At 41.7% G+C, this 16,953-nt stretch overlaps 3 protein-coding genes across 6 annotated transcripts in view; 2 read left to right on the plus strand and 1 right to left on the minus strand.

Annotated features, from left to right (window-relative positions):
* Positions 1–2,227: 2,227 nt before the first annotated feature.
* Positions 2,228–6,272, minus strand: LOC307035221 (uncharacterized protein). 4 transcript variants are annotated; one of them, XM_079674302.1, is made up of 5 exons: positions 6,159–6,181; positions 5,077–5,160; positions 3,072–3,221; positions 2,820–2,933; positions 2,228–2,681 (listed from the first exon to the last, which is right to left on the minus strand). In XM_079674302.1, exons 3-5 carry the CDS (start codon positions 3,211–3,213, stop codon positions 2,302–2,304), a joined length of 636 nt encoding a protein of 211 aa, XP_079530428.1. In that variant the 5' UTR covers positions 3,214–3,221; positions 5,077–5,160; positions 6,159–6,181; the 3' UTR covers positions 2,228–2,301. The 4 variants fall into 4 exon arrangements, with proteins under 4 accessions (XP_079530428.1, XP_079530425.1, XP_079530427.1 ...); XM_079674299.1 differs by having other exon boundaries at positions 3,406–5,160; positions 6,159–6,180; XM_079674301.1 differs by lacking the exon at positions 5,077–5,160 and having other exon boundaries at positions 6,159–6,272.
* A 148-nt stretch (positions 6,273–6,420) lies between these two features.
* The window catches only part of galnt17 (polypeptide N-acetylgalactosaminyltransferase 17), an 86,486-nt gene continuing 75,953 nt past the window's right edge, over positions 6,421–16,953 (plus strand). The window contains exon 1 of the mRNA XM_079674294.1: positions 6,421–7,724. Within this exon, the coding sequence (XP_079530420.1) occupies positions 7,478–7,724 (247 nt within the window). The 5' untranslated portion in view covers positions 6,421–7,477. The remainder of the gene's footprint in view (positions 7,725–16,953) is intronic.
* Positions 12,889–16,946, plus strand: LOC307035920 (zinc finger MYM-type protein 1-like). Its single transcript, XM_079675783.1, has 3 exons — positions 12,889–13,332; positions 14,009–14,092; positions 14,237–16,946. The coding sequence occupies exons 1-3, from the start codon at positions 13,098–13,100 to the stop codon at positions 16,654–16,656; spliced, it is 2,739 nt and encodes a 912-aa protein (XP_079531909.1). The 5' UTR covers positions 12,889–13,097; the 3' UTR covers positions 16,657–16,946.

Genomic DNA, 16,953 nt, shown 5'->3' on the forward strand with positions numbered 1-16,953 from the left:
AGAGACAATAGAACAAGAGATGTTTGCCTAATGGAAGCCTAACCCCATCAGCCATTTTCATGGAAGGTGCCTCCAGCATCATAAAAACAGTCAATGCTGCAGAATCCTGCCAGAACATCTTCTGAGTACATCCCCAAGAGTTGTCCTCTGCGCCCATGTCCCCTGTAGCCTTCCGAGTCCTTGTACAGGTTGCGGCACTCTCTGCAGCTGGAGATCTGGAACGGGACCCCAATGTGTCCCCATGAGGGAAGTGAGTCCCCACACGTGAACTAATATATTCATAAACTAAACATACCCTTTACTATGCCAGTGAATATCACTATGTTGGCTTTATGAGTTATCAGCATAGGATCCGACAGAGGAATTTTTCCTGGGCAAACAGTGCAAAAGTTCTCAAGAGGTATGAGGCGCTTTGGCAGTGTCTCCATGTTCTGCGGTGAACACGCATCCGTTGACAGAACAGCTGGCAATTTCTTGTGGTCCAACAAGTAAAGAACAAGTGATGTCAAAGCGGCTCCCTCAGGTGGATAGAGAATGTCCTCAGTACTGTGGCCTTCAGGATCAGATTCAACAAAGGTCTCAAACACATCACTGTCTGTACTTCGGACCTTTAGGAAGAGTTCAGGTCGGGTCTGATTCAAGTGCCATTTTGCTATGGACTTATGAGCACAGGAATTCTTTGGCTTTGAGCATGGACACTGCCAAGTATTTCTTTTTATGTCATAACATACAGACACTCTCCCTAACCGTGAATAATATGAGGTGCATGTTTGAAGTACTGACACATAAACTCTTGATACGCCACTGCAAAATGTCACCTCTTTACTCAGTGGGCTGTTTTCAGACTCAGCTTTCTCCTTTCTGACTACTGTAGACACATTCTTTTTGTGTTGTCAGAAATCCATTTCTTCCCAAACATATCTGACAGAACTTCCTCCTTCAGTGTGACGTCTTGTTTGGATGAAGTAGGACAGTATATCAGAGACCTAACATGAATACACTGAAACCCTAATAATTTACTTTTTCTGGAAAATTCTGATGCCTGCTTGCAATTTTCAAGCTCACAAACAACTTGGTGGCTGTTTCCCCAGGTCAGGGGTCTGCAACCTTTTTGACCAAAAGAGCCATTTTGCTCCTTTTTCCCCAAACATTTTTTGTCTGGAGCCGCAAAACATATTTCATAGCTTGATAGCTAAGTTGTATTTATTGTTATATCAGACAAAAACTAGTTTTTTTGCATTTATTAGGCTATTTCTTACATTATATAAAACTGTTAACCTCTAATAAGAAACAAAGAACTCCTATAAGGAGAATTACAAACAATACACAGGCCTACTTTAAAATAAATTAAACACAGCACTTGGGGAGTCCTCTGCACATTTGAAGGAAAAAAAAATATTATTAAAATGGGCCCACTTTGAAATAAATAAAACATATAGCTGCACCCTAAAACGAGTTAAAGGTAGGGTAGGTAAGAATGGAGAAACCAGCTCGTGTGCGCTAGAATCTGAAGATACACAACCGGAAAAAATAGGCCTCTTCCTTCAGACTTTCTTACAGATTCCCTCCTCCAACACACACGAATGCGCATCATCAATGAGGCCACGAGATACGTTTGTGCACAGATGGAAGGCTGACAGGCAGGTAGGCCATCCAGTTATTTTAGCCGGGTCGGCTAAAATGATTGGTCGTGCTTTTTACAGCGCTACGGCTTCCAGAGATACATTTTTGTATGTATTTATTGTCAAAGCATTTAATATATTCATTGCTATCGGGACGTTAAGAGCATTCCATGGAATATAACAAAAACTGTTTTCTGAAATAAATTACATACCCCATTGAATTATGACTGAAGATTGTCAGCTGTCTTCCTCTCCCTTGTTGTTCCTCGATAAGTAAAGGCTGCAGCACCGTTGACAACTTCTCTCTACATATCAAACATACCGGTAAACCAGCATCGTTTGCTGTGGAAGCATATAACTCTGTCCACACAGAATTAAATCTTGTGTTCCTCCGGTACTTTTCTTTGATTTATCCATAGTTCGCTCATCGAGCCGGGGGTCCCTGCGCGAGCGCCTCCAAGAAAAGGCGCTCGCGCGGGACCGTAGCAGGATGTGACGCATATTTTAGTTGACCTAATTAAAACCGTTTTGTTTTTTATTTATGTGTCACAGTATCACCTCAAAAAACAAGATACGAAACATTTTCAACCGTGCAACAAAATATAAATAGTCCTACAAATACTTTTATTTTATTTCCTTCTTATTTTTGTCTAAGCTCAAGGGAGCCAGAGCAGAGGGCTTAAAGGGCTGCATGCGGCCCGTGGGCCGCGGGTTGCCGACCCCTGCCCCAGGTGAACTTCTGTACATGAATGGGGTTTCTCAGCCCAGAAAATGTTCTTCCAACAGCAAAAATGCCCTTTTTGAGGTCTAAGCATTGGGATGGAAGATGGTGAATAGAAGTAATATCAGGAACAGATGATGAGTGACGTCGATCCATGTGGGTGTTGAGGTTTTTCATATACAGTTCAGTTTTACACAAAGGGCATGTTGTCCTTTTGAACCTTGACTGGACTACTTTGCTGCGACTGATGGCTTGGAATGGAGTGGAGGCTACAGATGCTGTGGCAATTTGGGAGGCTGCAGAGGTGACAGGGTAGGCTGAGGAGGCCACCGTGGAGGCTGAGGAGGAAACAGTGGATAGATTACATTATAGCAGTATAGTTGTATAATACATTTTTCCCATCTTTTGTTTAAGTTGTCTTTAGGGGGAATATGGTTATGACCACTGCTTCTAGTGTGTTCATGTGCATCACTTACTCTGGCGAAGCGATCCAATGCTGCAGGCTGCTGGGCCAACGGTGTAGTCTGCTGGGGAGACAGAGGAGGCTACCGTGGAGGCTGTGGAGGAGACAGAGGCGGCTACCGTGGTGGCTGAGGAGGAGACAGTGGATAGATTACATTATAGCAGTATAGTTGTATAATACATTTTCCCCATGTTTTGTTTAAGTTGTCTTTAGGGGGAATAAGGTTATGACCACTGCTTCTGGTGTGTTCATGTGCATCACTTACTCTGGCGAAGCGATCCAACGCTGCAGGCTGCCCCTGTGCACTTCTGAACATGTTTCAGAATAGTGGGCTGGGTTCTGATCTCCCCACAGTAGCAGCAGTGGAAACGTGAGGTTTTGCAACACACACCATTGCACCTGTACATTGTGAATCCTACAAAGAGAAATCCAGTTTACAAATGACTTCATTCTTAAGGCAATATAAAAATGTAAACTGTATTCAAATTCACGTTAGAATAATATTAGTTAGTAATAGTTAATTGGTTAGACTAACTAAAATTAGTCAACTTTTTGTACATTTTGGAAGATCTGCAACATTTATTTAGATTAAGAAATACCTCCATGTTTAACAACCGTTCTTCTATGGGTCTGCAGATGTGCCACAATAGGGCCATAGTCCCCCACCTTGCTGCAGAATGTGCACTTGTATGTATTAGGCCAGGGGTGGCCAACCCGCGGCTCTCGAGCCGCATGCGGCTCTTTGCCTTGTTTAATGCGGCTCTTCAGTTCATATCGAATTTTATATGTGTGAGTTTGGGGGAGAGACACTGACTCCTGACTAGTGTTGCACGGTGTACCGATACTTGAAAGGTACCGCGATACCCTGCCGTTAAAAACGTTACGATTCCTCAGTTTCATTAGTATCGGTACTTTAAGAATGACGGGGGAAGTACTCCGGTGAGAAAGCGCAGTTTTAATAAGAGCCGTGTGTGTTCAGCGCTCTGCTTCCACTCCCTGCACTGCAGCCGTGCCTGCAGTCCCCCTCTCAAGCACGCTCAAGTGCCTCCCCTCTGTCGTGCACGCGCTCGCTGCCAGAGCATGTGAGAAAACGAGAAGCATGGCTGTGAGTGGGAGTGCAACTGCCGCTGCGCCTCGGTTTGTTGACAAAAAAGAAGCCAGAAGTGACATTTTGATATTTTAGCTATATCTCTGACAGTGAGGGCAAGCCTACGGACACCACGAGGCCTGTCTGTAAGAAATGTATTAATTTTATTCAATACGAATTCTTGTCATTTATTTTATTTATTGTTCTCATTGTTTAAAAGTTTGTGTTATGGTTATGGTTCTGGTGTGAAATAAAGCACAATAATTACATTTAAGACTGTTTCCCTTTTTTAAAGAAAAGTATCGAAAAAGAATCGGAATCGCAATTCTTGACTTGGTATCAAAACCAAAATGTTGGTATCGTGACAACACTATTCCTGACAGTTAAACCTGATATTTAGTAGGTCTGTTAAGTATTGAATGCTGATAATTCCGACATAATTTGGCCGGTCAAAGTTGTTTGGGCTCGGATAAAATCGCTCCGTTACTTTCGTCCCGTGTTACTTTCGTCCTGTGTTACTTTCGTCCCGTGTTACTTTCGTCCCGTGTTACTTTCGTCCCGGCTCTTCCTACGTGTGTATGTGTGATGTCAGGTGTCAGTATGAGAGGATGACAGCGCATCTAATTTTGATGTGGCCCAGGAGCCAATCACAATAATACCTGTGATGGAGTGAATCACTTTTGAGGGGGGGAAAACCTGTCGTTGATTAAACAATATCCAGTGTTTCCCCTACCATTGTCTTGGAGGGGCGCTCCGCCTCGCCAACGGAGCCCCGCCAACGGAACCCCGCGCCCCCCCCTGAAAATCAAGGTGTTTAAAAAATATATATAATTTTTTTTAAATATATATATAGCACCAAATTGCAAATAATCTATAACTACTGTCACTTTTCACATTGAACATGTGCTCTTTTATTAAATAAACTAAACGCTTCCATTTTAAGTTGTGAGTTTGGTGTTTTTGACCCTAAGAAATACTGATGCATTAATCAATAACAACAATCCACAGCTCCTCTCTCTGCTCCAGAGGATTTAAAAAATATATATCCCAATGCCACAAAAATGCATCAGTGACGTGGTTGAAATCTTGTCTCCAGAAAACAAAAAACTGAAACAAGCGGTATCAGTGACTGTGTGTTTGATGTGGCTCTTTGCAGTAACATAGAAAAAATGTGGCTCTTAACCTCTGACTGGTTGGCCACCCCTGTATTAGGGCCTTCACAAAGGGGTGTTAGAGGGGCATCCCCCTAGTAAACAGTTGGGTGAATCTGGAAGAAAATTAGGAATTGTTTACTATTCAAACTGTTTTTATTTGCACTTTCAACAGTAACCATTCATATCACATAAATGACAGGAAAGTTTTTGAATGAGCTTTGATATTTATATTTCAATTGGATTGCTTATTAGTTTATGCAGCTCAAGGGGTCACATAATTTGTATAATATAACTAGTGTTTTTGCTTATCGATATTAGGTAGTTTTTATTATGTTACATTCTTTAACCTTTCTTTAATAGTGTTAGGTGAGCTATTAAGCATGTGTTAGATGACCAGTGACTCTTCTCTAATCATATTACTTTACCACATTTCTGATGATGCCATAACTAATGTTACATAATTATAGAAGACAAATCCGAAGTGTTATTTTTACATATTGATTAGCAGCCGACATTTACTGAAAGGATGTGTCCGTCTCTCGTCTGGTTCATTACAACCAGTAGTTACAAACTGTTAATTACAACCTTAATCAGTACCGCACATCTTATTACTCAATTCAACCAACCAAGCTAGCCATGTTGTCTATCCGAATCCATACGATATTATTTGATTAAGTTACAGTATGTAGGGCAGGCCTACTTATATTTCCAAGATAATACAACAGTACACAACAGTACACTAGCATCATGCTAAGTGCTGGTTAGCATCACAGCATACGCTAACCTTAGGTCAATTAGATGATCAGCTTTGGTAACACAAATCAGTATTGTTACCGAGCCTGATAATCTATTGACCTATCTAAGCTTAACGTTATTATAACAGTAGAGTAGGCCCGGTTGCAAACGGGACTATAGGCCACGTGTTTATAGCATCATGCTAATTTAGCATTTAATACCACAAACATTTTTACCACATACAACTATTATTTACTTTATTAACGCTTAACGAGGTTGGACAGTCGATGTTGTACTTTGATAACGAGACAATTGTGTTTTAAGAAAAATGACATTACAATACATATAAACATGCATCTCTGGAAAATACAATTACCGCTGTTTCAAAGTGTTGTTCGGCCATCTTGAAAGAACGAATGACTTCTTCTGCGAGGATTTGTAAAAGCAGCTGGAATCTCTTAAATTGCATTACTGCCACCTACAGTATGTATTTCTGCTGAGTGTCATTATTCATAGGATCCTCCCCTTATAGGAAACGCCCCCTATAGGAAACGACCCCTATAGGATCCGCCCCCTGCCTGCGGTCTGCATCCAGACCCATCTCTGTGTAGGGGCCGTCACCCTGACCAAGCGTCGCTCCTGTACGTTTAGGGAGTGAGAGTGTGTTGGATTTAAAATAAAACTGTCTTGAATAAAATAATGATTTATTATTTAAATGTCCAGCAAAAAGTGTGCCTTTTACCATGTTCCTTATGCAAACAGTGACGACGTCTAGGGCACAGAACCAGAGTGAAATATTTAAATACCACCTTATAGCCTATAATTGGCTGGCAGTGAGCACCCCCCACCCCTGAACTGCTGTAGAACGTCCCCGGATCCACTCCACATTTTCAGTTTTTTTCCCTGCGTCCTTATTAAGCGCGGAACTGTAGAATCAGAGGAAATAACAGGCACAACAAACACGAAGGGCATGCAGAATAACAGGAAAGCACTGGTATGTGCTGAGGAATGAGGAGAACATGTGAAGGAAAGCGAGGAATCAGGACGGAGCTTGTTCATTTTCTGCAATACTGCTGCGTTTCTGGAGCATCCGCAGCTCTACCGGAGGATGCTGCACCTCCATCCGCTGCTATAATCTGTGCAGTCCCCTCGGCTGCCTCTCCCCGTGCATCCTGCAGCGGGTGACAGGTGCAGCATGATGCGCGGACAGGAAGGTTTTCCCTGAGCAAGGATTTCTCTGCCTCCCCCAGTCCGCATCACCGCTGAGTCCTGTTAGCCACAAAGCAGAGGGAAACACTGGATCATCTCTCCACTGTTTAATTATTTACCAGAAGCTGTTCCTGAACATCAGCTGGTGTCTTTGTTTTACACCCTCCTGTACATGATCTTAAACCCGGGATTGAAGTGGCGTTGATACGGACTGATGGCCAGGCTTCCCGCATTTCCTCAGCAGGGGGATGCACCCTAAAATAACCCCGGTGCCAAATGTTAAGCGCGTACATTCATTTATGGTGCATATATTATTTACATTTGTTTTGACTATTTTATGCTGAATTATCCCTGCAGCTTTCAGCGCATCGCAAACCGAGGGAGCCCTGAATCTGTGATACGGATCTCCGGAAACCCCCCCCCCCCCCCCCCCCCCCCCCCCGGCCCTCCACCTGTCCCCCCTCCACCTGTCCCCCGGACTTTTTGATGGCTTATGTGTTCCGGAGATGGAGAGTGTTACTGGTGCTGAACGTGCTCACGGTGGCCGGGTTCATCACTTTCTGGGCCAAGTGCAACACCCGCAGCAGCGTCCCGACCGCCGCCGGCCCGGAGGCTGCTGCGGACGGGAGGAGGGCCCCGGGGAACGGGACCTCGCTGGGGCCCGGCATCAGCCATGAGGTGCTTCTGAAAAGGCTCAGCTCTCTGGAGGATGTGGTGTACCGGCAGTTAAACGGTAACCTTAATATTAATGTTGTCCTTGGCTCAGATTTCTAAATGTTTCCATGTCGCGATAAGAGGTTAACCACTAAAAAAAACATGGATAGTTTCACAACACATTCTAATGTCATTGTCAAGTATAGCTATAGTTCATCAATTAGATTAACGTAATATTCTCGCTTTGAGCTAACCTAGAACAATCACTCAAATATGTTAGCATGATACACTTAAAGTCATCATTTAAAAAAAAAATTGTTTTCTTGTTGAATTATTCACAAGAAAAAATGTATATTCACTAGCTTAACTAAATTCTGGGTGTTTTATTTGAACTTGAGCTTCTGGTGTCATTACGTGCTTCCATTAAACATCTGAAATAATTTCAAAACAGAATCCTGACTAATTCTAAACTTCGACATATATACCAGTCAGTGAAAATACATATATTCCTCTCTTAACTAAAGTCATACATGTTTGACTTTTTTGACTCAAAACTTAAAGGTGGGGTAGGTACGTTTGAGAAACCGGCTCGAGATACACTTTTTGTTATGTTCCATGGAATGCTCTTAACATCCCGATAGCAATGAATATCTTAAGTGCTTTGATGAAAAATACATAAAAAAATGTCATCTGTGGAAGCCGTAGTGCTGTAAAAAGCACGACCAATCATTTTAGCCGCCCAGCTAAAATAACTGGATGGCCTACCTGCCTGTCAGCCTTCAATCTGTGCACAAATTTATCTCGTGCCCTCATTGGTCATGTGCGCATTCGTGTGTGTTGGAGGAGGGGCTCTGTAAGGAAGTGGCAGATTTCTTTCGGCTTTGTATTTTCAAATTGTAGCGCACTCGAGCTGGTTTCTACAAAATGACCTACCCCACCTTTAAGTTTAATTTTGTGTATATAAAGTCTATTGCACCTAAATGCCCAAAAGATCATTAACACATGGGATAATGAGATGGAATTAGGTTGGCTTCGAAGGTAACCCATTTTGGTGATATATGAACAGTCAAACCAGAACAAAACCAGGACAAAAGCAGCACAGCTGACGGGAAGACAACACAAAGGTTACACTGAAATAACATGTCAACCTGGTTTTTCCTCAAGGGGTCTGCAAGAGTTCTCCCCCTCGGGGCCCTGACATGAAGGCCCAATTCCAAACCACACCCTATACCCACTCCCCTTCCGTGATGGAGTGAACTCCGGCTGTAGTCTCACTCTCAGCTAAATAAGGCTCCCTTATTTCAGGTGGAGGGTGTAAACACTGCGTCTCTTTGATACAAAATAACCAGATAAAACCCACAAATCTTTTTATGGCATATATTTTTTGTAAACATATTTTTGTTTTAAAATCTGATAAGCTGCTTAGTTTTTGCAAAAGCCAGTTTAAATATACACAACTTTTACCGTTTTCTAGACATGAGTAAATTATCCTAGTTTAAACAAATACGAGGTAACCATGAAGTTGTTAACATCTGTATGAAGATATTAAATCGCTCTTGTTGTGCAGTTTATCAGTGAATGTTTCCACGGAACTGTTTGTACACAGCGTGTTTCATGACGGACACACACAGCGTTGGTCGGTCAGGTAGTGAAGCAGCGTTGCGTTCCAATAGTCCATTTAGCTTAGGAACCTTCCTAACCAAGTGAAATGACCCGGAAGTACGTCAGTGGCAGCCATGTTAAGTGTCGTTCCAATTCTCTAAATGAAAGGAAAGGAGGTTTCAAACTTCCTTTATAACCTCCTTTAGCTTAGGAACCACTGGAGAGGAGAAAATGCTGCCCCACAATGCATTGCAACCGCAGCATTTGCCGTCACTCAACAGTCGGCCGTTCACGGAAACAACCGATTATGACCGAGAATTTATATCATGAACGTTACGGTGCTTATTAAGCATTTTAAAACGTATGTAAGTTGCCAAAGTGCTTTGTTCTGAACGTTCATCAGTATTATAATCAAAAAGAGAAATATGAACGTTAGTTTTTCCTGAAATGATCAAATAAAGTCAACATTTCACAGTCTTTACTGAGCTGTGTGGAGTTTGTTCAACTTTTAAAAGATGTTTGAATGGTGATATACACAGCAGTGTTTCCCCTAGGATGGAGTCATAGCAGCGGTGCTAAGGCACGCGGGCCCAGCAAAATGTGAGCGCGGCGCGCGTGGACATTTTAAGTGTGTGCGCGTGCGAAGTGCTTCCCGCCATTATGTTTCTATTTGTCTGCCAGCACAAGAAAGACACATACATCATTAAAGGTTTCAAATGTATTCAGTATTGTATGAACATAATTGGTGGTTGGACATCACATCCTCTAGGGGGGTCCGGGGGTATGCCCCCCCGGGAAGATTTGTTTTTACATTTTAATATAAAATGCTTCAATCTGGTGCACTTTGAGCACACAATGACTAGAGACTAGATCTAACTCTAAACACCCATATGAAAAAGATTGTTTTACATTTTAATAATCAAATAATTGAACATACCAATAAACTACCATAGCCAATAACACATATGTAACTTATTTTATTTTTGTTGTTCATTTACATCACTTTCATCAGGCAATTTTTTAGTTTAATATCAGGTGTCAAAAGAGCATGGCACCTAGTAATGAATGTGCCAAATGTCTCCACTTCGTTCCACTGCCCCAGTGACTTGAATATCTTGGGTTCTGCCACCCTTCATGCAGATCTAGATCCCTCCGCTTCGCGTCGGGATCCTGATCAGCCTGTCGGGTGTTCTTTTCCCCATAATGACCGCGTCGCTGCACATTATCCCTTACAAACTAGCTAAGTTAGCTAGATGTAATTCATTCTTAACTGTAGGCTTTTATCAAAGTATTAATTTACTTAATCTAAATGTAACAACATTTTAAATTATAATAACTTACATTTATGGCGTTATGACCTTCTTCTTGAGGTGATTGTGTCCAAATAAAGTTATGTCTGCTTCAACTTGCTGTTGTCTGTCTTGTCAGGCAGTTTTCTTTCAGCTCTGAAAATGACAGCTTTCCCGCGTATCGGTGGCTCGAAGTTGCCGCGAGCGCTAGGGGGCAGCACTTATTATTTTAATAAAAAAAAAAAAATTTTTTTTTTTTTTTTTTTTTATCTGCTTGGGGGCTTGCGCCCCCTAGCAGCGGCGCGCATATTTCAGCAGCGGCGCAGCGCCGCTGCTGAAAACATATAGGGGAAACACTGCACAGTGATAGATGTTAAGGACTAATGTTTATAATAAATACATTTGTATTGATTTTAAGATATTTTCATAGTTCATACAATCATACGTATTGATCATTTGTATTAATGTGGACCGGAGGGAGAGGGTGACGAGCATAAGTTTCACTTTCCTTTTTTATTTCAATTCCAACTTTGGTCATGAAGAATATGTTTCTCTGTTGTCCACGTTCATAAAGCATAAAACAACAGCATCAGAGCATGGTGCAGAGTCTCTGGATGAGTTTACAGTAGTCCCTCGTTCTTATTATACATCCATGTTGTAGTCTGCTGTATAAACTGTAGTTTCCATAGTTTCCCCACAGCAGCAGACGCACATTTATGACGTCCGCTGGCGCATCATAAACACGTTGGATAGTGAAAGTGCATTCGGATTCTCTAAAGTACCGCAGTCTCTTCTCCTAAGTCCTTTTGAATTCTCCTATCCCCTATCCCTTAACCCTGTGGCGTTTCACTCAGTGGTCAAGAAATAGGAGATAGGGTTAGAATTTAGGATCTTATTTTTGGATTATCGGAACGCAACCCAGGTGAAGTCAGGTGATGCAGATTCTCTGTTGGAGGGCTTGATAACCCACTCCGCTTCCACACTCGTTGGTTTGGAACAGCACTTAATGTGGCGGACCCGTCGTGCGAACGCGCAAATAAAGGGGTAGTGTGTAGGGGGCGGTCTGGAATTGGGCCGAAAATGTCATACTGCAGAAGTAATGATATTTGTCCAAGTTTTCACAGTGCAAAGCAGATATCTGCTTTGACCCTTTTAGCATGTGTGATGAAATTGTTTGCTAAAATAGTCAACCTTGGTTTAATGTGGATGAGGCAATGGATTTGTCTTCTTTTTTTTGCATTGAAAAAAATTAGAGGGTGTATAACATTTCTGAAAAGGATAATATTTTGCCTTTTTTCCCAAGAGATGTTTGTTTTCAATTGACTAAAGTATTTTACTTTAGTCAATTGAAAACAAACATCTATGCAGATAACTTTCAAAACCTCTTTTTTTTAATTATCCTTAAGTATTGTAGCTAATGTTTTCCTGAAGAGCATCCTTCCTTTAGCGGGGAGATCAGGGTCGAAAGCAGAGCAGCTTTTCGGGATGCAGTGTCTTCAGCAGGATGTTTGCCAACAGGCATGATCACAGTTTATCACGTTGAACGATAGTCACTTTAATCACTTCCACCCACAAATACACTTAGTCACACTAGGAAGAATCATATTAATCCCTTATTTGAAAAGGTAGAACGTTTGAAGCTATATGAGCAGCATTCAGCCTAGAAATGGAAATGTTTTTCTCTTTAATCTTTAAAGAAAGTGAGTTTTCAACACTGAATATGGGAACTACTGACCTTAGCAAAAATTAAAAATAGCAATAGGCCTATTTTACACATTGCACAGTAGCTACAGTGTGGATATGGGAATTTATATTAATTCTTATTTGTTACGGTCAAAGTAACAACAACGACAAGTAAGGAAGCTCAGTTTATTAAATGTTTGCTTTGTTCCCAACAGGAAGTACACCTGATTAAATAATTGGGTTCTCCAGGCTCAAACTATCAATTCTCCTGAAAAACCCATTTTGAATCAGAATATTAAACATTGAAATTGAGTAAGTTTGAAAATATATATAAATATTATACAGTAAAATTTGATTCCAATGTACTTTGTCTAAATGTTAAATTAAAAACTGGAGACTGAAGAGGTTTTTCACATACTGGCAAGATGTACTTACCTTTAGAGAATAGAGATATTCATGTATAAACAGAACAGCAGACACATTTTAACACAAATCAAGCAGAACATTTACGGTTCTCTTTAATCAGCTACGCTGCACTGCAGACTCTTCCAGAAGCTCCATCAGGCGGGAGGACGGCTTCCGTCTAACTTCAACGTGGTGCTGTTTAACAGACATGACAATTATCGTAGCGAACACACATAACTGTAAGCAGGGCCGGCCCTTCCCACTGGCGAACTAGGCGGTCGCCTAGGGCGCCAGATCTGGAGGGGCACTGCCGCGCTGCGCTGGGAGAAAAAAAAAATTAATAAAAAAAAATTAAAATTATTTTTATTCTGCCTAATTTTCTGCCCTTGATGTAATACATTTACAATAATTGAACAAAGTAAACACCCTTTGCACCCCGGGCCGGCGGCAACATTTAGCATTTGCCCTGTACGATGGGCGCTGTAACTGTAAGTGATGAAAGGGGGGGATGGTCGCTTATTATCAGGCACCCACAGGCCGTGGCTCACAGCCAAAGTGACGCGGCAGCTCCAGCTGAAAGTGTCGGAGATCGCAACGATCGCAACAGCAAGAGGCAAAACATTAGCATTATGAAAAGGTCCAAGCCTTCTGGGGCAACGGGAAGGAAACGGAAAAAAGAACAGGAGGAATCGAAAGTCAAAGACAGAGGTAAGTCGGCTTGTGTAAAAAAAAAAATTCAGTATGTACTGTACCGTTAGACATTTGATTTTAAGCTAGCTAGCTAGCTAAGGAGGTAGCCATGATACAGCTTTGATGCCATGCTAGCAGCGAGCCTCTGATACAGAATGATAGATACAAATGATTTTAAGTTTTTATTTATGTGTTATTATTCCTATATAATCTTTTTGTAAATAATATCCTACTTTTATATTGTGATAGCTGTAAATTGATCCTCCAATAGTGTTTAATTTGTCAGATAGTTTATTTTCACGGTCAACTTGTGTGTATATATATATATTTATTTTTCTGTTTATTTTCTATTATATTTTTTTTATTTTCTGCACTTTTTAATGTCTAATTATTGTGCAATGCTTTGTTTTATATGCTGATGTAACGAAATAATGTTAATGTTAGCCAGAAGAAAGCTATCTGGATAACTGCTCCTTTGTATAAAGTGAGGCTGACCAACCAATATGGGCATGTGTTATTATTTAGTTGTTACTTATGTTTGCAAATGATCTCCTGGGGCAGCAGAACCTCACTTTTATATAGGCCAGTTGTGAACTTGCATACAGCTGAGGCAGATTGCAGCAGTTATTTTTGCCTGACTGTATATAAATGTTTTTGCTTGTAATGTGCTAATATCTACCCTATAAATGTCCAGCTGCACTTGAGAAATACCTCAAAAAGCCCCCAGTTGCTGGAGAAGGAACATCTGATCTCCCATGTACATCACACTCTGAAGAATGTAAGTTTTGCCAAACATTTATGGTCTCTGTGTAATCGTTCATACACTACTTTTTTGTCATTATTATTATTGTTATTATTATGATAAATAATGAAAACTGAAGCATGAATAACTTCTTTGCATGTTTGGATTGCCTGCCTGCAGGTGAAGGAATAACGAGCATAGTATGTGAGTCCACCATTGCAGCCCCCTCAGATCCTGCTGACTACCCAGGCCCATCTGAGTCCACCATTGCAGTCCCCTCAGATCCTGCTGACTGCCCAGGCCCATCTGCAGTCCCCTCAGATCCTGCTGACTGCCCAGGCCCATCTGAGTCCACCATTGCAGTCCCCTCAGATCCTGCTGACTGCCCAGGCCCACATGAGTCCACCATTGCAGTCCCCTCAGATCCTACTGACTGGCCAGCACTGAGTGATACAGTGAGGATGGAGTTAGTCAGACGTGGGCCATATCATTTAAAATCCGACTTCACTTTTCCTAAAAAGGAGGGAGGGAGAAGTTGCCATCATCACTACTTTTACAGAAGATTAGTGAATGGAGAGACAATCAAGAGGAGCTGGGTTGTGTATTCCAAGAAAAACAAAAGTATTTACTGCTTTTGCTGCAAGCTGTTCTCCCAAAAAGAGTACCAACTAATCAGCAGTGGACTAAATGACTGGAAAAATTGCACTGACAAACTAAAAACACATGAGAACAGCCCAGAACACTCTAGGCACATGACGTTGTGGAAGGAACTGGAGACTCGACTTGAAAAGGGCCTAACTATAGACAAGGTAGAAATGGCACTTATGGAGGCTGAAAAGAGGAAGTGGCGTGAAGTCCTGACCAGGTTGGTGGCAATAATTCAGTCGTTGGCAGAGCGAAATATTGCCTTTAGAGGGACGACAGAAACACTTAACCAGCCAAATAATGGCAACTTCCTGAAGGAGGTAGAGCTCATGGCGAAGTTCGACCCAGTCCTCAAACAGCATGTTGCTGAGGTCCAAAGAGGAACCACCAATATTTCCTATTTGGGAAAAATAATTCAAAATGAACTGATAGATTGCATCAGTGGGAAGATTGGGGACCATATGGTCAAGGAAATCAAACAATCCAAATACTTTTCAATTATTTTGGATTGCACCCCAGATTTGAGCCATACAGAGCAAGTATCAGTCATTATTCGACTAGTTACAACCCAGGACACACCCCAAATAAAAGAACATTTTATGGGGTTCCTTGAGGTAGAACAGTCCACTGGAGAAAGCCTTTCAACCCTGATTCTAAAGAGATTAGAACAGCTTGATATCCCTTTTGAAGACTGTAGAGGGCAGTCTTATGACAACGGTGCAAATATGAAAGGAAAGAGGAAAGGAGTCCAAGCCAGACTTGTTCAAATCAATCCAAGGGCTTTATTTGTGCCATGCGGAGCACATACATTGAACCTGGTGGTAGCTGATGCAGCAAAAAGCTCTGCAGAAGCCACTAGCTACTTTGGCTACCTGCAGAAGCTTTTCACACTCTTCTCTGCCTCCACTCAGAGATGGTCCATCCTAAAAAGCCATGTGAACATCACATTGAAATCATGGTCTGATACCAGATGGGAGAGTCGGATCAACAGCATAGAGGCTGTAAGGTATCAGGCTGCAGAAGTCAGAGATGCACTTCTAGAGGTGAGGGATAAAGCCACAGATGGAGTCGTAAAAATTGAGGCACAATCTTTGGCTGAAGAGGTTGGATCATACCGCTTTGCAATATGCACTGTGGTATGGTATGACATCCTGACCAACATCAAACATGTCAGCAAAATGTTGCAATCAGTGTCAATGCAGCTGGTTATTGCTGTTGACCTCCTGAGAAAAACAGAAGTTTCTTTGGTCAGCTACAGAGGCAATGGATTTGCTTCTGCCCAAGCATCTGCCAAAGACATCTGTGGCCAAATTAATGTGGAAGCTGTTCTCAAGCAGAAGAGGCTGAGATCAACCAAGAGACAGTTCTCCTATGAGTCCCAGGAGGAGCAAGTGAGTGATGCACTAAAGAAACTCGAAGTTTCTTTTTTCAATATGGTGGTGGATGTTTCCATTGCATCACTGCAGGAGCGATTCAAGGCCTTAGGTGAAGTAGAGAAAAAGTTTGGGGTGCTACTCAACTTCCCTGACCTGCCAAAGGAAGATCTGACGAAGCAGTGTGAAACACTCAGCAACACCCTGAGCTGGGGTGGGCAGTCAGACCTGGATAAGAGGGAACTTGCACTGGAGATGCAGAATTTCCCAGCTTTGCCAAAAGCCAACATGACTACCCTGGAACTTCTGACTTTCCTACAGGAGAAGAAAATGAACGAAGTGTATCCAAATATTTGGGTGGCCCTCAGGATCGCTGTCACTATTCCAGTGACAGTTGCTGCTGGGGAGAGGAGCTTCTCCAAATTGAAGCTCATTAAAACATACCTGAGGTCGTCAATGGCTCAAGAACGCCTCAATGGATTAGCTTTAATAAGCATCAATCGCAAGGTTTCGGGGCAAATATCATTTGACGACACAATAAATGAATTTGCAGCAAGGAAGTCCAGACGTGTCCGACTTTAAGGATGTGGACTAATTAAAGGACACAATAACATAGCAGAGACTTGTTGTTCTGATTGCCTGTTTCATTTGATTTATAGTGTGTGTAATGTTGTTCATTATCTTAATTTATTTGCAATAACCTCAGTTGTAAGAGCTCCGTTGGCTATATTTTTGTCCACGTTTGCACTTTCTTTTCTTGAAGTTTTAAGAGAAGCTACTTTTGTTTGATGAGTGATTTTCATTTAATAACTACAATAATAATAATAAGGATAAAATAAATAAAAAATATGTTACATTTATTTGTTATTGGCTGTGGGT

Source organism: Notothenia rossii, assembly GCF_949606895.1.
Source record: "Notothenia rossii genome assembly, chromosome: 4".
NCBI lineage: Eukaryota > Metazoa > Chordata > Actinopteri > Perciformes > Nototheniidae > Notothenia > Notothenia rossii.

Excerpts from the sequence above, each read along its gene's own strand:
- LOC307035221 (XM_079674299.1), bottom strand. The coding sequence starts at position 3,706 with ATGAAACTGAGGAATCGTAACGTTTTTAACGGCAGGGTATCGCGGTAC. Across the intron at positions 2,934-3,071 it reads CGTTGGATCGCTTCGCCAGA|CCACCACGGTAGCCGCCTCT; the intron begins GTAAGTGATGCA and ends TCTCCTCCTCAG. Across the intron at positions 2,682-2,819 it reads CATTGGATCGCTTCGCCAGA|CCTCCACGGTGGCCTCCTCA; the intron begins GTAAGTGATGCA and ends TTTCCTCCTCAG.
- LOC307035920 (XM_079675783.1), top strand. The coding sequence starts at position 13,098 with ATGGGCGCTGTAACTGTAAGTGATGAAAGGGGGGGATGGTCGCTTATT. Across the intron at positions 13,333-14,008 it reads ATCGAAAGTCAAAGACAGAG|CTGCACTTGAGAAATACCTC; the intron begins GTAAGTCGGCTT and ends ATAAATGTCCAG. Across the intron at positions 14,093-14,236 it reads TACATCACACTCTGAAGAAT|GTGAAGGAATAACGAGCATA; the intron begins GTAAGTTTTGCC and ends GCCTGCCTGCAG.